This window comes from Microcaecilia unicolor, chromosome 5 (assembly GCF_901765095.1).
Source record: "Microcaecilia unicolor chromosome 5, aMicUni1.1, whole genome shotgun sequence".
NCBI classification, from domain to species: Eukaryota; Metazoa; Chordata; class Amphibia; order Gymnophiona; family Siphonopidae; genus Microcaecilia; species Microcaecilia unicolor.
This window is the reverse complement of record NC_044035.1, coordinates 73,221,343-73,245,825: the sequence shown is the minus strand read 5'-3', so window position 1 is coordinate 73,245,825 and position 24,483 is coordinate 73,221,343. Positions and strand designations below refer to the sequence as shown.

The window sequence follows — 24,483 nt, the reverse complement described above, 5'->3', positions numbered from 1 at the left end:
TAAATGGGTCCAAGAACTCTCAGGTATGGATAGAGTTTGAAGTAACCCTTGCGGTCTTTTATGATCTGGTTTGCACTGGGCGCAGTCTGGGCAAGCTGCAACATAGTCTTGGGCATCTTTCTCTAAGGAGGGCCACCAGTAAACTTGAGAAATGAAGTGTTTTGTACCAGGACACCCAGATGTGCCGCTATCCGAGATGTGTGGCTCCACTGGAGTATCTTCTCCTACAGACAGGGGGAGGGGGTATGAAAATTATACCTGGAGGCACTGCCGCCACAGCTGCAGGGAGAATAATTGCTGAGTCAATGATGTGTTGTAGATGAGTGCTCTCTTCCTGTTCGATAGAACTGGACAACACATCTGCCTTAATGTTCTTATCAGCAAAACAGAGTCCAGTGAGCCTGCTGGGGATTGAGACATCTGGCTTCCTGGAGATATGTCAGTTTCTTATGGTCTGTGAAGACCTGGGACCCCTCTAGAAGATGTCACCATTCCTCAAGGGCCAGTTTAATTGCAAGCAATTTCTGATCCCCATTTACTACATTGTAGCTTCATCGCAGGCCCCCTAGTTCTAGTATTTTTGGAAAGCGTGTACAGACGCTTCGCATCTACCCGTTCAACTCCACTCATTATTTTATAGACCTCTATCACATCTCCCCTCAGCCGCCTTTTCTCCAAGCTGAAGAGCCCTAGCCGCTTTAGCCTTTCCTCATAGGGAAGTCATCCCATCCCCGTTATCATTTTCGTCGCCCTTCTCTGCACCTTTTCTAATTCCACTATATCTTTTTTGAGATGCTGCGACCAGAATTGAACACAATATTCGAGGTGCAGTCGCACCATGGAGCGATACAAAGGCATTATAACATCCTCATTTTTGTTTTCCATTCCTTTCCTAATAATACCCAAAATTCTATTTGCTTTCTTAGCCGCAGAAGCACACTGAGCAGAAGGTTTCAACGTATCATCAACAACGACACCTAGATCTCTTTCTTGATCCGTGTGTTGTCTGGTTACAGAGGAGGAGAACCTTTCGGTCGGTCGATGGCTGTGCCTAGGCCAGAGTTGCTGATGGCTGGCTTGGCATTCAGTGGCACATTCCTGAAATCTTGTATCCACTTGGGTACACAGAGAGGGGCATAATCGAACGGGGCGCCCAAGTTTTCATGAGGGCGTCCTTGCAGGACGGCCCCGTGAAGGGGTGGGGAAACCCGTATTATCGAAACAACATGGGCGTCCATCTTTCGTTTTGATAATACTGTTGGGGACGCCCAAATCTCAACATTTAGGTTGACCTTAGAGATGGTCAACCTAAATGTTGAGATGGTCGACCTTAGAGATGGTCGTCCCCGGTTTTTGGCCATAATGGAAACTGAGGACGCCCATCTCAAAAATGACCAAATCCAAGCCCTTTGGTTGTGGGAGGAGCCAGAATTCATAGTGCACTGGCCCCCCTGACATGCCAGGACACCAACTGGGCACCCTAGGGGGCACTGCAGTGGACTTCACAAATTGATCCCAGGTGCATAGCTCCCTTTCCTTGTGTGTTGAGCCCCCCAACCCCCCCCCCCAAACCCATTCCCCATAACTGTACACTACTACCATAGCCCTAAGGGGTGAAGGGGGGCACCTACATGTGGGTACAGTGGGTTTCACAGGGCTCACATTTACCACCACAAGTGTAACATGTAGGGGGGGATGGGCCTGGGTCCACCTGCCTGAAGTGCACTGCACCCACTAAAACTGCTCCAGGGACCTGCATACTGCTGTCATGGAGCTGGGTATGACATTTGGGGCTGGCATTGAGGCTGGCAAAAAAAAAATTTAAGTTTTTTTTTTAGGGTGGGAGGGGGTTGGTGACCACTGGGGGGAGTAAGGGGAGGTCATCCCCGATTCCCTCCGGTGGTCATCTGGTCAGTTCGGGCACCTTTTTGAGGCTTGGTCGCAAGAAAAAATGGGCCAAGTAAAGTCAGCCTAGTGCTCCTCAGGGATGCCCTTATTTTTTCCATTATCGGCCGAGGATGCCCATCTCTTAATCATGCCCCAGTCCCACCTTCACTACAGTGCCAACACGCTCCCGTGAACTTTGGTTGTCCCTGTGACGGAAAGCAGTTGAGGACGCCCAAAATCGGCTTTCGATTATGCCGATTTGGGCAACCCTGAGGGAGGACGCCTATCTCCTGATTTGTGTCGGAAGATGGGCGCCCTTCTCTTTCGAAAATAAGCCTGAGAAGGACACATCCAAAGTAGAAGGAAGTTTCTGGCTGGCTTACTCATCCTTGATGGTCGAGGAGAGCCCCTGCCAGAACATGACTGTGAGACTTTCATTGTTCAACACAAGTTCTGTAGCCAAAGTACGGCACTGGATGGCATATTCTTCCACTGTTTGATGACCCTGCTTCAGATTGAACAGTTGTGCGGCAGCAGATGAGGCCTTCCCAGGTTTTTCAAACATACAGTGGAACTGGGTCAGGAACTCTTGAACATTATTCAACACTGGATCGTTCGTCTCCCATATAGGCAATGCCCAGCTGGTCCATATAGTAGAGATATAATGTAGGCCACCTTGATGCGGTCAGAGACAAAGTCCCATGACTGGAGCTCAAACACAATCTGACATTAGTTCAGGAACCCTCGGCAAGTTTTAGGATTACCATAATGCTGAGGGGGCTGGGCAGCTTGGATTCCTGCCCCCAAAGGAGCAGTCCCTCGATTACTACTGGCTGTAGGAACCTCGGCTGGAACTGGTGGGGCGTCAGTATATGTGAGCACATCCAAATGCTGGGAAAAGGTCTCCACAGCCCCTGAGAGCTGTTGTAGCTGAAAGGCCAGTTGTTGCAGAAGTTGCAGGGCTGGAGATTTAGTCTAGCTCATGGCTCTTGCATGCTGTTATGTTTCTGGATGGTGATCCCTTGGTACATAGTGGAAATCTATGATAGACTGAATCTAGTAGCAGACTTGAACAGGTCCACAATAGGAACAATGCCCAAAACAGGATAGAGGCCCAAGTAGGCTGAGCAAGAAAAGCCTCAGTTGCTTGAGTAGAAGCTGGTTGTCACGATTGTGGCCGTGACCCCTCCCAGACTTACCTTATTTCTGGGAGTCAGCTTCTGAGCTGGCTTCTGTCTGTCCTTTCTGAGTTAGCTCTGTCTCTCAATGCTGGCTGCTCCCAGCATGGCTCTAATTGCTTCACTATACTGTACCTGTGTGGGTTAAGCCTCTCTGTATTTCAGTATGCTGGCTGCCTGTGTCTGGGAGTTGTGACATCATCAGGCAGGGCCTTGGTAAGGAAGTGGTGTTCTTCCCTTCAGGGCCTTTGCAACGTTTGCTATAGGTCCAGCTTAGTGTTGGTGCAGTATGCACTTTTGACTTGTGTGTTTAGCTTCCCTGCTTTTTCCTTGTGGCTCCCCTGCTTTCCCTTTTGTTGCTGTTAGAAGCACTTCTGTTAGTGGAGTGCTTAGGAGCACTTCTGGTAGCTTGGTGCTTAGGAGTACTTTGTTAGTTTATGTGTTTAGCTTCCCTGCTTTCTCCTTGTGGCTCCCCTGCTTCCCCTTGGTTAGTTTAGTGCTTAGGAGCACTCCTGTTAGTTTAGTGCTTAGGAGCACTTGTGTTAGTTTAGTGCATAGGAGCACTTCTGTTGGTTTACTGTTAGGAGCTCTTCTGTTAGTATGGGGCTTAGGAGCAATTAGTGCTTAGGAACGCTTCTGTTAGTTTAGTGCTTAGGAGCACTCCTGTTAGTTTAGTGCTTAGGAGCACTTCTGTTGGTTTAGTACTTAGGAGCACTTCTGGTACTGTCTAGCTTGTTCTAGTATCCCAGTCCCTGTGTTATCCTGTATCCAGTAAGTCCTGCCGGCCGCTTGAACCCAGGGGCTCAACTCCTGGGGGACAGTGGCTAAGTGCAGGTGAAGCAGTGCGGACCAGTCCGGTGTACTCCAGTCCAGTGGGTTCTGGTCCAGTGTGTTCTAGTACGGTGTATTCCAGTCCAGTGCGGACCAGTCCGGTATACTCCAGTCCAGTGTGTTCCGGTCCAGTGTGTTCCAGTCCGGTGTGTTCCAGTCCTGTGCGGACCAGTCTGGTGTCCTCCAGTCCAGGGGGTTCCAGTCCGTGTGTTCCGGCTCACTGGGCGACACCTGCAGTCCTTGCCTGTGCCGGTTTGCTAGCCCAGTGTTGGATGGTGGGTTTTGCCTGCTGCTGTCGCTCCTCGTCTGCAGCCCAAGGGCTCATGTTTGCTCCAGAGCCTGTCCCCATGGGCTCTGAACTTGGAAACCTGACACTGGTGGCTTCTCAGGAACATACAGTAAGAGTGCTGGTACCCACTGACACAATGCAGCGCGCAGTACTGGAACCCACACACGCAATGAAGTGTGAGCTGCTGGAACCCACACACAATGAAGCATGAGGCTACTGGAACCCACACACACAAAGAATCATAAGGCTGCTGCAGCCCACTCACATGTAATGTAGTTGGAACTCACTCAAACAAACAACATAGCTAGAACCCACTCACATAAACAACGTAGCTGGAACCCACTCACACAAACAACTATAGCTGGAACCCATGCACATCAACAACGCAACTGGAAAACTCTCAAACATAGCTGGAACCCACTCACACAAACAATGTAGCTGGAACTGGAATCCAAAGAAACAGGAGCGGGAATGGTGTTTCAGGATCCTCTGGAATCTGAAGGCAATGGGCGGCTTTGGAGTGGAAGCTGATAGCATTAAATCCCCATCTTCAGGGTCTGACATCATCAGAGACATGCCGGTGTGGGACGCTGCAGGTCCTGAGATGGGCAGATCTTCCTGCTGCATGCTGGGGGCGTGGTCCAGACCTGGAGTCATGATACGACCGACAGGAGCCCTTCTAGACATGGTGCAAACCTGGGCCTGCCTTCCGCCCGCCAAGGCTGAAACTCTTAATTGCATCTCCTTTCAGGCCCAGCAATGCCAGCAGGTCACAACTCGGCAAATGTTGAGATTATTAGGCCACATGGCCAACACGGTGCATGTCACCCCTGTAGTCCATCTCCATTTGAGACAGGCCCAGTGGATCCCAACATTTGAGTGGTGACGTTCCTAGTGGATATCATTTCTATCACTCTGGAACTAGTAGAGTCACTATTGTGTTGGATGATTTGGCCCAATCTGGTCCTGGGACTTCCATTCTAAATTCCTCCTCCTGACAAGACAATGATGACAGATGTGTTCAATCTCAGCTGGGGAACTCATATAGATGGGCTTCACACTCAGGGTTATTGGTCCACTCAGCAGTCTCAGCTTCACATCAGTCTCCTGGAGCTCAGGGTCAATTGGAATACTCTAAAGCAGGTTTGTCCAACCTATGGCCCATATGCCAGGACCCAGCCCACCAAGTGTTTTCATCTGGCCTATGGAAGCTTGACAGTTCTTTTGGTGTTTACAGCTTGGCTTCAGCTGTAGAAGAAACAGCAAGATTCCTGTTTTCCCACCATGACTTGGCTCTTTGTAAGCTTGAGAATTGTGATGGCAGAAGTTAGGGTTGGTCTCATGGTTTAAGTCTCATAAGAGTTGAAGCCATGAAACCAACCTGAACTTCAAGCACCACGCTACTCAAGCTTGCAGAGAACTGAGGCGAGATGGGAAGCAGGAATCTCGCTATTTCTTCTGCAGTTGAAGCCAAGTGAGGATAATAGGTTTCAGAGATTAAAGAGAGAGAGAGAGAATGAGTGAAGGCATGAAGGCCTGCAGGGTACATGAGAGAAAGAGAAACTTATATGTGTTTTGGTCCTCCAATGCTACAAAATATAAAATATAGCCCCAGATAGAAAAAAGGACAAGTCTGCTCTGGAGGCTTTCAGAGATCGGCTAGTGCACCAAATTATTCTCATTCAAACAATCAGGTTGCAATGTACTATGCCAACAAGCAGAGAGGCAAGGGATCATGCCTCCTGTGTCAGGAAGCAGTTGGGATGTGGTGATGAGTGTCCAAGCATAGAATGCTGCTCAAGGCCACATACCTGGTGGGAAAAGACAACAGCTTGGCTGACAGACTGAGCACAGTGATAACAACTGCACCAGTGATTTCTCAACATGGCTGTTGTCTGGAAGATCTTCCGAGAGTGGGGCATCCTCTCAGTGGATCTCTTTACCACTCACCTCAACAACAAGGTCCCTCAGTTCTGCTGCACACTGAGATTGCACGGCAAACTGCATCAGATGCCTTTCTCCTCCATTGGGGGGAAGAAGTTATGTATTCGTATTCTCTGATACCTCTTGTGGGGAAGAATTTACTGAAACTCAAACAGTACCATGGAACCATAATCCTTATTGTATGTCTTACTATCCAAGGCAGATATAGTTCCCTCTACTTCTGGAGTTGGCCTCTGAAGATCCGTGGAGATTGGATTGCTTTCTGACCTTCATCACTCAGAATGAGGGGTCTCTTCTGCATCCCAACCTCCAATCCCTGGCTCATCTGGCTTGGATGCTGAGAGCAAAGAACTGGCATGAGGGCATCTCATGGTTCCAGCTTGCTTCCAGGAAAGATTTCACTAAGAGGTCATATAATTTCAAGTGGAAGAGGTTGCTATCTTGTGTGAGCACAAGGCCTTATATCCTTTTCCCACTCTATTCAAAAACTGCTTGAGCACCTTCTGCACCTTTCTGAGTCTGATCTCAAGACCACCTTTGTCAGGGTCCACCTCAGTGCAGTTGGTCACCTACCATAACCATGTGGAAGATAAACCTATAGTTGCTTGTTAACACCCCATCAAACCTCCCACAGTGTTATGGAATCTCAAGTTTTCCTCACCCAGCTGATAAAAGCTCCATTTAAGCTGCTTGACACCTGCTATCTGAAGTTCTAGACCTGGAAGGTTTTGTTTTTGGTAGCAGTCACTTCAGCACTCAGTCAGTGAGCTTCAGGCCCTAGTAACTGATCTACCTTAAACAAAGCTGCAATTTGGCTTCAGTCCATACATTCATATTTCATTAATACCTAGAACAAGATACCTGATGTGACAGTTCGGTCAGACAGTCCTGCAGAAGTTCTGTAGAATACAGTGGTGGTGGTGACTGTGGTCTGTGAAGGAGATTTCAAATCAGAAAAGCAAAGACGGCTAGAAACAAAAATATCACTCAGAGATTGGACTTTGACCTATTGAATATTTCTTATAAAACTTGTTTTTTGCTGAATCAGTTTCTGGCTATAGGCAATAGTCAGCCGGTGCCAGATTATCTAGAAAATGGCACTGACTGCCAGTAGTTATCCAGGTAACTGTGTGGGCATTTAAGAGCATTCCAGGAGTGTGCCCTTAAGATATCCAAATAAAACTAATATTCAGTGTCCATTTCTTTTTCTTCTGCATTTCTTGCTTATAAGATTGGTAGGACTTGAGGAAACAAATATTAAGACCACCTTTTCTTTTCAAAATTTTCTAAATATAAAGTTCAGACAAAAATAGAAATAAAAATATATCTGATTTGTTTGTATTTGTTTCTTCTTAGGAACACTGTTCTTGTGGTGTTGTTGTGCAATGCTCTGGCACAAGGCTTGATGTACACTTGGATTCCATCATCAGCTAGTAAGCATCTAGAAGCAGAACCACAAACAGAAAAAGGCAAAAAGAGAAAGAGTACTCCAAAGGGCTCCGAGAAAACTACTGCCCTGGCGGTTCTGTCAGTTGATCCAAGTGGACTTTCTGACGTGAAAATGGCCTTAGAGGTATACATTTTTTTCTGTGCTTTACGTATAGGCCTACAGATGCAAAACAAAAAACGAAGAAAAGACTACCCTATGTAAAATGTCCAAGCAGGAAAACCTTCCAGTCCAATCAAGAAGACATATAATAATGTTGGAGATATTTTATTGGTGATATCAATAAATATGCAAGTAGACTCAACATGGACTCATGTTTCAGTGCACAGCGCCTGCCTCAGGATTTGAGTATCTTAAGTGGAGCTTGCTATATCACAATCTATTGAAAACAGGCACCACAAAGGTGCAGTGGGAGCAAAACTATCCTATCACAGACCTCTGGACTGAACAATACAGCAGTCGCTACTGGAATGTGTGGGGAAAAAAACCCACTTGAAAACACAGGTCTGTGTCGAGTCTACTTGGATATTTATTGATATCACCAATAAAATATCTCCAATATCATTATATGTCTTCTTGATTGGATTGGAAGGTTTTTCGCACATCCCTACTTTTTTATGTATAGACCTGCCACAGACTTATCTTGAAACACAGGACATGAATACTATTGGAGGTTTCTTTACATTTTTCATAAAAGATAACATTAATATTAAAGAATAAACAACTTAGAGTTCAGAACTTGAGTGTTAGAAATTGTTCACACAGGGGAAAGGGTCTGTACTATTCATATAGCTCCCTACATATTTGCAAAGGAGGTAGCACTTTGTTAATGTTCAAAATTTGTAGCTTTATGTTAGCCAAACAGCTGCCGTCAGTTCAGGCAAAATATGGGTTCTAGAAAATCAAAGGAACAAATTTGGGGCTTTTTTTTTTTTTTTACTAAGCTGTGCTAGTGTTTCCTGCGTGGCAAATGAGAGGAAACCCAGAGGAATGTTGAGGGTCTAAGGCAGACAAAGCCTTCTGAGACCCTAGGCTCGTAAACCTGAAATAAATGGGATCTACAAAAATATAATTAATCAAATCAAGCAAGATTTATTCAGTGGTTTCAAATGTTACAGAAATGAAGAAGGAATTAATAAAGGCTCAAGAAGCAAATATGTGAAGGTTCTTCAGGGAGCACTGCATTTACTACTCACTAATCTAGGAATCCAGACACGCAATGCTCGTTTTCCTGGTTCTAAGCACTTACTTATATACTAAAATTTTTACTTGATTTCCTTATGTGCATTTCCTATACGTGCTTCCTTTGCTAGGGGTCTCTTCATAACCTGTTCAAACTGGCTCTGTAAAAATGCCTTTTCAGCAGCACTTGCTTTTTCAGCTTAAAGGTTGTGACTCTTGTGTCACAGGAAACATAAACCACAGCCTAGTCCTGCACCTGGGCCTGTGTCTCACCTCTATTTCTTGAGCTTGCTCTACAGGAATTGAATGGGCTTCCTCTCATTTACCATGCCAGGAATCGCTAGCGAGGCTTAGTAAAAGAGGCCTTTGGTCTGTTTATGCAATAGCTTTTCACATATCCCACAATCATTCTCCTTGGAAGTAAAGCAAGGAAAGGAAACAAACTCTAGCATATGTTGAGACTAGTAATTATATTACGTTATATAACATAGGCATTTATACCCCACACTAGCCTCTAGAGTTCAGTGTGGCTCACATTAAAGAGACAGGCATTCCCGGGAATTTACAAAATGCCAATGCTAACTTATCTTACTTAGAAATAACATTTACGGAATAAAAAAAGCTTGCAAAATGTTCCATAATTGGTTTGACATCTGATTCCTATTGGTAATAGATTCCACCATTTGGCTTCTTGATAAGACAATAAAGATGAAAATATTGTCTTATAAATGACCTTTCTGGGGTTGGCATAATGCAGGGATACGTACTCTCTTCAGTCTAAGTTGGAATTTCTAGTGGATAGATTAATCATAGATTAATAGATTGGGTGGCGACGCTGGTAATTCATTGGGTGGCGACGCCAGTAATTGGGAAACAAAATGGGAGTTGGGCAGACTTCTACGGTTTATGCCCTGATCGTGACTGAATAGATAGAGATGGGCTGTAGTGTAAATTTTAAGAGACTTCGACGTTAGCTTCCGAACTTAGTACAAGAACAGTGCTAAGCAGACTTCTACGGTCTGTGCCCTGAGAAAGGCAAGGACAAATCAAACTCGGGTATACATATATAGTATCTTGTTGGGCAGACTGGATGGACCGTACAGGTCTTTATCTGCCATCATTTTACTATGTTACTATAATCAAATTATGCATGTAACCAGGAGCAGGTCCCTGGAAAACGAGAAAGATTAAAGAACATAATTTAAAGATTTCCGATCTGACGAAGAAGGGCAACCTTCGAAAGCTAATCAAGAAATATATTGTTATGTCCAATAAAAAAGGTATCATCTTATTTTCTTTTCCATGTTTTATTTTGTTTGATTTCTATTGATAACCTTTAAGAGTGGACTAACCCGGCTACCACACCTCTCTACTTAAGATTATTTATAGCATAACTAGTAACCAATTTAAACTTGAAAGCAGGGGAGTAACCCTCTCGAATTTAGAGGCCCTGCATATCAACCGTGCTGCTGTGTTATGCAGCGTCTGGAGTCTCCCCAAAACTGACTCTTTGCACCCTACATATATAATATTATTGTAATCTATTTGAGCCAAAACCAAAGTTTAAACTATTAATCTGATTTCAAAGTAAAAATTTGCCTTTCCATATTAATACAAAGATCCTTGTGGTAATCACCTATATTTGGAGCTCAAAAGTTAAACAGTCATCCAAGATCATCCCAAGGATTCCTAGACTAGATTCCAAGGTATATGATATGCGGTTAATTTCAATAGTTTTGTTCAGAGTTTTGTATTGAAAGAACTACTCAAAACCAAAAAATGTAGTCTTTTGTCTGTTGAGTTTTAGTTTAAATGTTGTGGCCCATGTTTCTAAAACATCAAGCCCCCATTTTGTATCTGGTATGACATCTTGAATATTATTGCTAAATGGGAGATTCCTCGTAATATCAGCATAAATGAATGGGCAGAGCCCATTCTATCTAATTTTTACTGTAAAGTTGTCATCATTACATTAAACAGTCTCTGTCAGAGAGGATTTTTACAAAATGCTATTGTGTTTATCTATTTGTTTTTTGGGGTTTATTTTTATTACATAGTAACATAGTACATGACGGCAGGAAAAGACCTGTACGGTCCATCCAGTCTGCCCAACAAGATAAACTCACATGCGCTTCTTTATATGTATACCTGACCTTAATTTGTATCTACCATTTTCAGGGCACAGACCTTAGAAGTCTGCCCAGTACTAGCCCCGCCTCCCAACCACTAGACCCGCCTCCCAACCAGCGGTGCTGCCACCCAATCTCCGCTAAGCTTCTGAGGATCCATTCCTTCTGAACAGGATTCCTTTATGTTTATCCCACGCATTTTTGAATTCCGTTACCGTTTTCATCTCCACCACCTCCCGTGGGAGGGCATTCCAAGTATCCACCACTCTCTCTGTGAAAAAATACTTCCTGACATTTTTCTTGAGTCTGCCCCCCTTCAACCTCATTTCATGTCCTCTAGTTCTACCACCTTCCCGTCTCTGGAACAGGTTCATTTGTGGATTAATACCTTTCAAATATTTGAACATCTGTATCATATCACCCCTGTTTCTCCTTTCCTCCAGGGTATACATGTTCAAGTCAGCAAGTCTCTCCTCATACGTTTTGTAATTCAAATCCCATACCATTTTTGTAGCTTTTCTATGCATTGCTTCAATTTTTTTTACATCCTTAGGAAGATACGGCCTCCAAAACTGAACACAATACTCCAAGTGGGGCCTCACCAACGACTTGTACAGGGGCATCAACAACTCCTTTCTTCTGCTGGTCACACCTCTTTCTATACAGCCTAGCAACCTTTTGGCTATGACCACCACCTTGTCACACTGCTTTGTCGCCTCCAGATTCTCAGATACTATCACACCAAGATCCCTCTCCCCATTTGTACATATCAGACTCTCACCGCCTAACACATATGTCTCCCATGGATTACTACTCCCTAAGTGCATCACTTTGCATTTCTTTGCATTGAATTTTAATCGCCAAACATTAGACCATTCTTCTAGCTTCTGCAGATCTTTTTTTTACACTTTCCACTCCCTCCGAGGTGTCCACTCTGTTACAAATCTTGGTGTCATCCGCAAAAAGGCAAACTTTACCTTTTAACCCTTCGGCAATGTCACTCACAAATATATTGAACAGAATAGGCCCCAGCACCGATCCCTGAGGCACTCCACTACTCACCTTTCCCGCATCCGAGCAAATTCCATTAACCACCACCCTCTGGCGTCTGTCCGTCAACCAGTTCCTAATCCAGTTCACCACATCGGGTCCTATCTTCAGCCTGTCAAGTTTATTCAAGAGCCTCCTGTGGGGAACCGTGTCAACAGCTTTGCTGAAATCTAAGTAGATAACATCTATAGCACGTTCCTGATTCAGTTCTCTGATCACCCAGTCAAAGAATTCAATGAGATTTGTTTGGCACGATTTCCCTTTGGTAAAACCATGTTGTCTCGGATCTTGCAACTTATTGGCTTCCAGGAAATTCACTATCCTTTCCTTCAGCATCGCTTCCATTACTTTTCCAATAAGTGAAGTGAGGCTTACCGGCCTGTAGTTTCCAGCGTCTTCCCTATCACCACTTTTGTGAAGAGGGACCACATATTAAACTAAGTAGTTATATTCTGAAACTGTCATTCATAGGTAACTCCCAAAAGTTCTCAGCTTTTTAATCTAGCTTTTATTGCCAGAGAACCATTTTAACAAGAATATTCATTTATTTATTTGATAATATTTGGTATACCACCAGTCGCAAAGTAATAGTGCGGTTGACAAAAACAAACTAAAATAAGAGAAGAGAAAAACATAGAAGAGGGGGAGGAAAGCAGGTTGTGGGGTTATGAGCACTGGAGAGAAAAAACAGAGTGGGTGGAAAGATCGGAACTGTAAGTTTGTTGAAAGAGTTAGGTTTTGATAGATTTTTTGAACTGGGGTAATGTGGGTTCAAGTGTGAAGGAAAGAAGTAGGGAATTCCAGAGATTGGGCCCAATATAGCTGAAAGTAGACTCATGGAAAATGTCAAGCATGAGACTTGAAGGCAATGGTAAACAGAGAAGGGCTTGCTGAGAAGAACAAAGTGAATGTGAAGCTATATAGGGAATCAGAAGATTATATAATCGTGGACACTGGGCACAAGGCCTTTGTAGACAATGATGAGGAGCTTGAACTTAATATGGGCAGGAACAGGCAACCAATGCTCTGAGATCAGCAGGGGAGAAATATAGTTAAAGCGGCAGACTTTTTAGAGAAGTTTAAACAACTGTACATTGAAAAAGTTGAAGCTGTTTGAGAGCATAGAATGATAGACCAGCAGAGCATGGAGGGATACACTAGCATAGAGAGCATTACAATAACCTATGGCACCAGTTCTATAGATTGGCACCATAAATCAATATCACAAAAAGCTGTGCACAGTGCAGGTCCTATAATGGTGCTCAGATGCACCTATGCTGTTATAGAATACAGACATAAGGTGGCATTGGCATACCAAAATATAGGTGCGGCCACTTACTCAACTAAGTGTGCCATGCTACACACACAACTTGTATTATTCTGTGACTTGTATGCATTACTAGGCAAAATGCCCATGACATGCCCATACTCTGCCCACATTAACACTTCCATGCAGTGACTCCCGATATTCAGTGTTGGTGTTGATGCCCAGACATGCCTGATGGTGATCAGCGTTTAAAAAAACGTTGACCACCGCAGGCTGAATATTGGTGTGTGTGTATTGTTAATATGTGTCCAACTATTATATGGTATGACCCCTGACTACATGCAGCCTCTCATTAACCTTCCACCCTTTAATGCTGTATTTGGGTCTAGAGACTATTTGCAACTACACTATCCAAGCTGTAAGAAAATTGTTTACAAATCAGTTCTTGTGGCAGGATTTGCTTATCAGAGCACAAAGTGCTGGAATTCCTTGCCAAAACCTGTTTGAGGTCAGAATGATTACATGATATATCATAAAATGTTAAATGACCTTTCTCTTTAGCAGTTTTCTGAGTGGTTCTGAACTTCCTGTCTAGACAACTTGGCTTGTCCTTTACTCTTCTGACTTTTGGTTTGATTCTTGCACTGTTTCTTTTATTTTTATTGTAGTAGACTTGCATTCTCTTTGCAATTTGTACTTTCAGCCTTGATGAACTGTATTGTTAGCCACATTGAACTCAAGTTGTTGGGAAAATATTGTTGGAATGTAATTGTATTTTGCATGCATTGCCTGTCACCTATTATTTCTCTGTGATTACTCTGTGACCTCTGATGTGAATTACTTAGAGAGGTCACACTGCTATGCAACTTCCTGTGGGGGTTTAGATGCAGCACATGCAGCACATGCAGCACATGGAGCACATGGAGCTCATGATCTCTCCTAACCTGAGAGGATCTATGGTGGTGTGAGCATCCATTACCATCTAAGCACATGGAAGGAGCTGATAAGACAAATGTATAGTAATATGTATATATAAGCCTGTCTGATTATAATCAAACTACAAACTGTGAGTAAACAGATGTTTTGTTACTTCAACTTTAAAGTGACTCAGCAGTGAATTATTCAGGGGTGAATGAGAGAGAGATGAAGAAAGAAATTAACATTTCTAAAGCCGAAGCTGTGTGTACTAAAATCTGCTAATTATTTACTACAAATAATCCAACAAAAGGGTTATGGGCCCAGGGTCCAGGAATTGAAAAAGAAGAGAAATATTACCAGGCAGAAAAAAAGGCCACATTTTTCTCTTAAGTTTTAAAGGAAAGATTCAGTCTGTCTCTCTCTCCCCCCACACAGCAGACAGAAGGCTAAGAAAATGGCTGAGGGAAGAAATTCACCATTTTTCTATTCTCTCAAGGTGCCTAAATTAACTGAGTTTAATTATCAGCAGTGGGAACTAAGATTCATATGTCTCCTTCGAGCAAAAAGATTAGATATATGCTTAGACCAAGACAGAACAGCTGAAAATATGGCTGAATGGGACAATGCAAACTATTATGTGAAGTGCATGCTTTTGGAAGCTCTCTCAGAGAAACAAGCCATATTAGTGGAGGGAAAAGATACACCAAAGGACATTTTATATAAACTGAGAACTATGTATGCAACTACATATGCAAAGCAGCAACCAATTTGGCTGGCAGAGTTGAATGAAACCAAATTAAGGGATAAAAGTAAATGTAATGATCACATTATGCATCTTATGTCTTCATTTCAAAAGCTAGAACTTTCTGGAATTCCCATGTGTGATGCATTGAAAAGAGCATTTCTTTTTACCTCACTATCAAAGAAGTTTGATGTTTTTAGGTCTGTAAATGAGGCCATTGAAGGGCAATCTTTTGAACAGGCAACATCAAAACTAAGGCAGGAATGCATAATAAATGATTCTGAGGAGATGTGTTCTCAAAGTCAGTCAGAGAGAAATGAAACAAATTTCTTGGCAAAGAACAGAGGAAGGCGGAGCTATGGAAAAACTCCACCCAAGGGCAAGCTGATTTGCTACTCATGTGGAAAGGAGGGACATGTATCTAAATGGTGTAAGGAAACACAAAACACTCCCTCTAGCTCACCTAAGCCAATGGAACTAAAGAATTTTCAAACCAGGAAATGTATGAAGGACAAAGATAAACACAAGGGCTTTCTAATGGCAGAAAAATCTTTGACTATGGTAAATAATAATTCAAATGAAAGTACTTGGATTTTGGATTCGGGGAGCACATGCCATTTAACCAATTGTAAAGATTTCTTTCAGGAAATGTGTCCAGAGGAAGGTATCCTTAAAACTGCAAACGCAGGGACTGCTAAGATCCAAGCAAAAGGTATTGGATTCTTAAAATGCAAAGTGTCTAATGAAGTTAAAGAAATTCCTGTAAGTGATGTCTTGTATATTCCCCAAGCAGTTTGCAATATGCTTAGTGTATCTACATTAGATAAGAAGGGTTTTGTGATTCATTTTGAAAACAGTAAGTGCACAATCTCTAAAAATGATGAAGTGTATGCTGAAGCTTTTATGCATAATGATGTTTATAAGCTGAACATTTCAGGTGAAGCCTCACATATGGCGCAAGTAAGGAAGAATGATGGTAAATGTAGTCTGGAAATCTGGCACCGCCGCCTGGGACATCGTGATTCTAAGGTGATCCAGGATCTTTACAGTAAGCAACTAGCCACCGGCATTCAGATAAGTGCAGATACTAGTAAAATGGAGAAATGCATAGACTGTGTTACTCAAAAAGGTATGAGACCCTCATTTCCTGCATACACAGGAAATAGGAGTAATAAAGTACTGGACTTAATACACAGTGACTTATGTGGACCGTTTAATATCCCATCATTGGGAAATAACAGATTTGTGCTAATATTCTTGGATGATTTCTCTAGATATTGTGTGGCCTATTTGCTGAAAGAGAAAAGTCAAGTCACAGACATGCTGAAGAAATACGTAGCCATGGTGAGCAACAAATTTGAAAGAAAACCAAAGGTTCTTCAGACCGACAATGGTGGTGAGTTCACTTCACAAAGCATGCGCACATTTCTAGAACAAGAAGGCATTCAACATATCACAACAGTAGCTTATACACCAGAGCAAAATTCTGTTGCAGAGAGAAAATTTAGGTCACTTGTGGAAATGACCAGATGTATGCTGTCAGATAGCAATCTCCCTAAAAGACTATGGGGGGAAGCCATTCTCACAGCAGTGTACCTACAAAACAGAATGCCAACTAAAGGCGCTGAGCGCACACCACATGAGACATGGCATGGTAGGAAGCCAAACCTGTCACACATAAGAACATTTGGAAGTACAGCATATGCTCATGTACCAAAGCAAAGAAGGCATAAGCTGGATTCCACAACAGAAAGGGGCATTTTAGTTGGCTATGCTCCAGGACACAAAGGATATAGAATTTTGAATCTGAAAACTGGCATTGTTGGCATAAGACATGTTACATATTTTGATGAAAACAAGAGGGTTGATAAAGGCTGGATTATCCCAGATGAGCCTTATCATCCAGAATATGAAACTAGAACCATAATAGACATGCCAGTGTATATAAATGCCATACCAAGGCAGATGTCTGAAAGCAACTCACCTGTATCTAACGAGGAACAGGCAGAGGAAGCAGACACAGAAAGGATCATTGAAGAAGACAGTACAGTTGGAGAAGGGGAATCAATTGGAGAAGAACTCTCAGATTTAGAGGATGCGGAAAGGTCAGACCAACCTGTTGTCAGACGCTCATCCAGGGAAAACAAAGGTGTTCCACCCCCAAGACTGTCTTACCTAACAAAGTCAGCAGAAGCTCAAGAGCCCTTAACATGGGATGAGATTGAGAAAATGCCAGCAGAAGAAGCTGCTGAATGGCATAAAGCTGCACAAGAAGAAATTGATGCATTGGATAAAAATAATACTTGGATTCTTACAAAATTACCTCCTGGCAAGAAAGCTATAGGATGCAAATGGGTATTCAAGTTAAAAAGGAATGCACAAGGAAAAGTGGAAAGGTATAAAGCCAGATTAGTGGCAAAGGGATATCTTCAAAAATATGGAGAAGATTTTGATGAAGTGTTTGCACCTGTAGTGAAACACACGACAATCAGAACACTTCTGAGCATTGCAGTTTCAAAAGGCATGCAAGTCAACCACATTGATGTGAAAACAGCGTTTCTTCACGGAGATATAACTGAAGACTTGTACATGGAACAGCCAACAGGTTTCATAAATACAAAACAAAGACAGCTAGTGTGTAAATTAAACAAAGGTCTTTATGGATTAAAGCAAAGTGCAAAATGTTGGAATGAAAAATTGCATGAAATATTGACAAATTTAGGATTTAAGCAAGGTGAAGCAGATAAATGCTTGTACACTAGGTGCACAAATGGACAATATGCATACATTTTAGCTTTTGTTGATGATCTGCTCATTGCAAGCAAAAGTGAGCAAGAGTACAAGGACATTGTAAAGTGTTTAAACCACAATGTTGAGATAAAAGAACTTGGTAATGTGTCATACTATCTTGGTATAGAAATTGAGAAACAAAATGATGGTTCTTATCTTCTAAGCCAGAAGCAGAAAATAAATGAGCTTATTGAAAGTTTAGGTATGCAAGATGCCCAAGTTGTAAGCACTCCCATGATCACTGATTTTCTGAAGGATGAAACAGTAAGAGAACCTTTACCAGATAACATCCAATATAGATCAGCCATAGGTAAGCTTTTATATCTAGCTACCACATACAGGGCTGATATAGCAAATGCAGTAGGAATTTTGAGCAGAAAGGTCAGCTCACCTACCAAATCAGATTGGACTGCAGTTAAAAGGATGGTAAGGTATTTAAAGGGTACCATTGATTGTAAATTAAAGATTTCAGCCAATAGTAATCCAAAACTAATATGTTACTGTGATTCAGATTGGGCAGGGGATCATTCTGATTATAAATCCACAAGTGGATATGTGTTTATGTATGGAAATGTACAAATTTCATGGGCCAGTCATAAACAAAGTATTGTGAGTCTGTCTTCTACAGAAGCTGAATACGTGGCCGTATCGGAAGCGTGCAGAGAACTGATGTGGATTGAAAAACTTATGCTGGATTTTGGAATAGCAGAAAAGAGACCAATCCAGATAATGGAAGATAATCAGAGCTGCATCCGACTGTCACAGAATGACAAGGTTCAGTCACGCACCAAGCACATCGCAACGAAATACCACAACGTGCGAGAGTTGGCGAAAGAAGGGGTCATCAGTCTACACTATTGTCACACCAGTGAGATGACAGCTGACATCATGACCAAACCGTTACCCAGAGAACATTTTGTGAATCTGCGTATAAAGCTTGGACTTTGTATGAATAAATAATTGCATGACAGTTATGCATGAGAAGGGGTTTGTTGGAATGTAATTGTATTTTGCATGCATTGCCTGTCACCTATTATTTCTCTGTGATTACTCTGTGACCTCTGATGTGAATTACTTAGAGAGGTCACACTGCTATGCAACTTCCTGTGGGGGTTTAGATGCAGCACATGCAGCACATGGAGCACATGGAGCTCATGATCTCTCCTAACCTGAGAGGATCTATGGTGGTGTGAGCATCCATTACCATCTAAGCACATGGAAGGAGCTGATAAGACAAATGTATAGTAATATGTATATATAAGCCTGTCTGATTATAATCAAACTACAAACTGTGAGTAAACAGATGTTTTGTTACTTCAACTTTAAAGTGACTCAGCAGTGAATTATTCAGGGGTGAATGAGAGAGAGATGAAGAAAGAAATTAACATTTCTAAAGCCGAAGCTGTGTGTACTAAAATCTGCTAATTATTTACTACAAATAATCCAACAAATATGTGATATAAATTTCATAAATAAATAAAATTTATTTATTTATTTATTATATTTATTTATTTATTATATTTGTATCCCGCACTTTCCCACTAAAAGCAGGCTCATGCCCTTCTCTGTACTTTCCACACACATATAGCTAGTCTGCCCCTCTCTCTGCCCCTCCCTAGTGTACATGGCCTGTCTGCCTCTTTCCCAAATGCACACTGCCACCTCTTTCTGTCCCAATCACACACTTACACCCAAAATGTCTCTCTCTGCCCCCCCCCCCCACACACACAAATACAGCCACCCAGTGGCGTAGCGGGGGCGGGGCGGTGGGGGCGGTCCGCCCCGGGTGTCAGCGGGTGGGGGGTGCTCCGCTCCCGCTGTTCCCCTTTCCTTTAAAAAAAAAATTGTAACGCGGAGTTGCAGGCAGGCAGCGCCTCGCGTCTGCCCTGCTTGTAAAAGAAGAAGTAAATCCATTCTCCTCATCGTGTCATCGAGCCTTCCTTCACTGAGTCCCGCCCTCCTCTGAGGTAACTTCCTATTTCCATAAGGGCAGGGCGGGACTCAGTGAAGGAAGGCTCGATGACGAGAATGGATTTGCTTCTTCTTTTACAAGCAGGGCAGACGCGAGGCGCTGCCTGCCTGCAACTCCGCTCACAAATTCTTTTTTAAAGGCAGGGTGGGAGCAGGAGAAGCTGGTAGGCGGGTCGGGTTGGGTGCAGGGTGCCCAGATGGGAGAAGGGGATGGGTGGGGTGCCCAGATGGGAGAAGGGGATGGGTGGGGAGCCCAGAAGGGAGAAGGGGATTGATAGGGTGCCCAGATGGGAGAAGGGGATGGGTGGGGTGCCCAGATGGAAGAAGGGAAGCCCAGATGGGAGAAGGGGATAGGTGGGGTGCCCAGATGGGAGAAGGGAAGCCCAGATGGGAGAAGGGGATGGATGAGGTGCCCAGATGGGAGAAGGGGATGGGTGGGGAGCCCAGAAGGGAGAAGGGGATGGGTGGGGAGCCCAGATGGGAGAAGGGGATGGATGGGGTGCCCAGATGGGAGAAGGGGATGGGTGGGTTACCCAGATGGGAGAAGGGGAGCCCAGATGGGAGAAGGGGATGGGTGGGGTGCCCATATGGGAGAAGGGGAGCCCAGATGGGAGAAGGGGATGGGTGGGGTGCCCAGATGGGAGAAGGGGTTGGGTGGGGAGCCCAGATAGGAGAAGGGGTGCCCAGATGGGAGAAGGGGATGGGTGGGGAACCCAGATGGAGAAGGGAAGCCCAGATGGGAGAAGGGGATGGGTGGGGTGCCCAGATGGGAGAAGGGAAGCCCAGATGGGAGAAGGGGATGGGTGGGGTGCCCAGATGGGAGAAGGGAAGCCCAGATGGGAGAAGGTGATGGGTGGGGTGCCCAGATGGGAGAAGGGGAGCCCAGATGGGAGAAGGGGATGGGTGGGGTGCCCAGATGGGAAGCCCAGATGGGAGAAGGGGATGGGGTGGGGAGCCCAGATGGGAGAAGGGGAGCCTAGATGGGGGGTTCCCAGATGGGAGAAGGGGATGGGGTGGGGGCTCTCAGATGGGAGAAGGTGACTGGGGTGGGGAGGCGAGGGGATTCTCAGATGGGAGAAGGGGGCTGGAACTGGGGTCTGAGAAGAGGCCATGCCTGGAGCAGCTGGGGAAATGGGGCATGCCTGGGTCAGGTGGGAGAATGGGTCTGGGGCTGAAAAGGGGGGCCCTAATGCAAGGTATGTGGATGAAGAGGGCTGAAAAGGAGGGTAGGTGGGATAAGGGGGCTGAAACCGTGGGGACTGGGGGCTGAAAAGGAGACAGGGAGAAGTGGATGGGGCTGAAGCTCAGGACTGGTGAGAGAAAAGGGCTGGGGTTGAAGCTGGGGGCTGAAAAGGGGACAGGGAGAAGTGGTTGGGGGCTGAAGCTCGGGACTAGTGAGAGAAAAGGGCTGGGGTTGAAACTGGGGGGCTGAAAAGGGGACAGGGAGAAGTGGCTGGGGGCTGGAGCTCAGGACTGGTGGGATAGTGGGACTGGAACTGGGGGCTGAAAAAAAGGGGCAGAGAGAGGGGACAGATCCTGGATGGAAGGGGGAGTGAGAGGGAGGGCAGACCCTGGATAGATGGGAGAGGGAGGGCAAATGGTGGATTGAAGGGGCAGAGAGAAAGGGCAGACAGTGAATGGAAGGGGGAGAGAGAGAGGGCAGACAGGGGCAGATGGCGGATGGAAGGGGCAGAGATAGAGGGCAGATGAGGATGGAAGGAGCAGGGAGAGAGGGCGGACATTGGATGGAGGGGACAGCAGAGAGGGCAGACACTGGATGGCAGAGAGAGAACAAAGACAGATGCTGGATGGAAGGAAGACAGTGGAAAGCAGAAACCAGAGACAACAAACTGTAAATAAAATATATATTTTTATTTTTTTGCTTTAGGATAAAGTAGTATTGTAGCTGTGTTAATAAATGTTTATAATAGAACATGTAAACAAGGTAATCTTTTTATTGGACTAATTTTAATATATTTTGGCTAACTTTCAGAGAACAAAACCCCCTTCCTCAGGTCAGGATAGGATACTGTAAGCACTATACTGTATTGACCTGAGGAAAGGTGTTTTGGCCTCTGAAAGCTAAATGTACTAGTCCAATAAAATAGTATTATTTTATTTTCTATTTTTGTTTTATTTCTATTTGTTAATTTGTAAAGTGGTGGTTGGTTCAAATTTACATCTGTTGTCTTTATATTTTGCACAGTACTATAGGACATTTTCTGTTTCTGTGGTGTTGCATTGTAAGCAGAATCTGGCACCTTGGGGGTTCAGTTTAATTTTTGTCTAAGTAGAAAGTTTATCATTACTTATTCTATAGTGAATTAGGGTGTTTCTGTGTTTGTGAAAAAGACGTGGCTTTCAGTTGGCATTGACTGTGCAGGATCGACGATCTGTACTATTCTGTCTGGTTTCGTTTTACAATAGGTGAATTGATGTTCTAGTGCTCACTGTAGTGTTTAAGATGCTTTCCTTTTCCTTGTGTGACTCGTACAAATTACTGCTTATGGTATGGTAGAATTGCTCTATAGGTCCTGAGTGTTTTGTATTCTCGTTATGCCTAGTACTGGATTTGGGGGGGGGGGTGTTAAAAAATGACCGGCCCCGGGTGTCAACTACCCTAGCTACGCCACTGCAGCCACCAGTCCCTACCTTTTCCCTCCAATGAATACAGCCAACCAGCCGGTTTGTCTCTTAGCCCCCTCTCACACAATTGCCACTACTACCTCTTTTGAACCCTTTCCCCCACATAACAGCCAGCCCATCCCTCCCTCCTATGCCCCCAATGCCCCATACACACTACCATATCTTTCTGCCCCATACACTCACACACCTACAGCCAGCATGCCCCTTTCTATCCTTCACCCCCACCCCCACACACAGATATACGGCTAGCCCATCCTTCTATCTGTTTCACCTCTTCACAGCTAGTACATCCCTCCAAACCATCATCCCTTTCTCTTTTTCTTCCCTGGCACCTGACATAGGCAGCACCCTTTTTTTCCAACCCTTATAGGCAGCATTATTTTTTGCCCTGTAAAACTCACCATACAAAGTGAGATGACACCAGAATCAGAAATGTGTAACCCAACATAAACATCAATACATCTATTGGGAAAACTAAACAAGCCAAATTTCTTCAGATCACTACATAGAAAATTCATTCTAATAAAATACCTAGCCTCAGTCACGCACAGTGAACACAATTAATACAGAATAACTGACCACAAACTTGAAATACAAATATGTAGACTGAAATTAAAATGAAACCAGTGGCATAGCTAGACCCAATATTTTGGATGGGCCCAGAGCTAACATAGATGGTGCCCTTCCACGGCACGGTAAGTCACGTCACTCCATAGACCCCCCCCCCCCCCCCCCCCCCACCGGAGATATTTTTTAAAATTATATATTTTTTTCACCTATCCCATATCTCCTCATCCGCGGCGTGCCGGCATTTGACCGCCCATCGCTGAACTTCATCCCTCCCTGGTGTACCTTACATGCGTCCCCGGTGACACCAGTAATTCAATTATTGCTGCCTGTGCTGGCTCCGCAGGCTTCCATCAGCCGGGTCCCTCCAGAAAGGAAATGATGAAAGCAAGGGCAGGACCCGGCCGACGAAAGCCTGCAGAGCCAGCACAGGCAGCAATAATTGAATCACTGCATGTTATATTGCTTGGATCGCGTCTGTTTGAAGACTGTTATCCTGACACCCAATATTCATCAGTGATTCTGTGTACAGACCCCTGATGCAGGCTTTATGCCGAAACACAAGTGCTGTGTCAGGCCTTCAGTCATTTTGTGGAAGAGCCCTGCTGCTTACACTACTCCTTTTGCTGGTTTCCACTGACGTAAGAATAGGAACAGGGACACAGAGGAGAGATCCTGGACAGGACAGGTGGAGGGGCATTTTCGAACACGGATACCCGTCTCTAAGGGCGCCCATCTCCAAGGACGGCGCCACGAAGGGGCAGGGCCAACCGTATTTTCGAACAAGATGGGCGTCCATCTTTCATTTTGATAATACGGTTGGGGCCGGCCAAATGTCAGAGATGGCCGGGTTTGAGATGGCCGGCCTCATTTTTCGCCGATAATGGAAACCGAGGCCGGCGATCTCAAATTCAGCCAAATACTAGGCATTTAGTCGTGGGAGGAGCCAGCATTTGTAGTGCACTGGTCTCCCTAATATGCCAGGACACCAACTGGGCACCCAAATAGCTCCCAGGTGCATAGCTCCCTTACCTTGGGTGCTGAGCCCCCAAATCCCCCCCCCCCAAAAACCCACTCCCCACAACTATACACCACTACAATAGCCCTAAGGGATGAAGGGGGGGGGGGCACCTACATGTGGGTACAGTGGGTTTCGGGTGGGTTTTGAAGGGCTCCCATTTTCCACCACAAGTGGAACAGGTAGGGGGGGATGAGCCTGGGTCCACCTGCGTGAAGTCCACTGCACCCACTAAAACTGCTCCAGGGACCTATATACTGCTGCAGTGGACCTGAGTATGACATTTGAGGCTGGCATAGAGGCTGGCAAAAAAAAGTTTTTAAAGTTGTTTTTTTGAGGGTGGGAGGGGGTTAGTGACCACTGAGGGAGTCAGGGGAGGTGATCCCCGATTCCCTCCAGTGGTCATCTGCTCAGTTTGGGCACTGTTTTGGGGCTTGGACCTGAAAAAAAAGGGACCAAATAAAGTGGACCAAATTCTCGCCAGGGACACCCTTCTTTTTTCCATTATCGGCCAAGGGCGCCCATTTCTTAAGCATGCCCCGGCACGCCCCTCCCCTGTCCCGCCTTCGCTACCCTTCTGACACGCCCACGGGAACTTTGGCCATCCCGGCGACAGAAAGCAGTTGG

The 24,483-nt window shown here is 44.7% G+C and overlaps 1 protein-coding gene across 1 annotated transcript in view; it reads left to right on the top strand.

Moving 5' to 3' along the window:
• CFAP46 (cilia and flagella associated protein 46) overlaps window positions 1-24,483 on the top strand; it is a 418,285-nt gene that overhangs the window by 134,900 nt on the left and 258,902 nt on the right. The window contains exon 20 of the mRNA XM_030202994.1: window positions 7,486-7,702. Coding sequence (XP_030058854.1) covers window positions 7,486-7,702 — 217 coding nt within the window. The remainder of the gene's footprint in view (window positions 1-7,485; window positions 7,703-24,483) is intronic.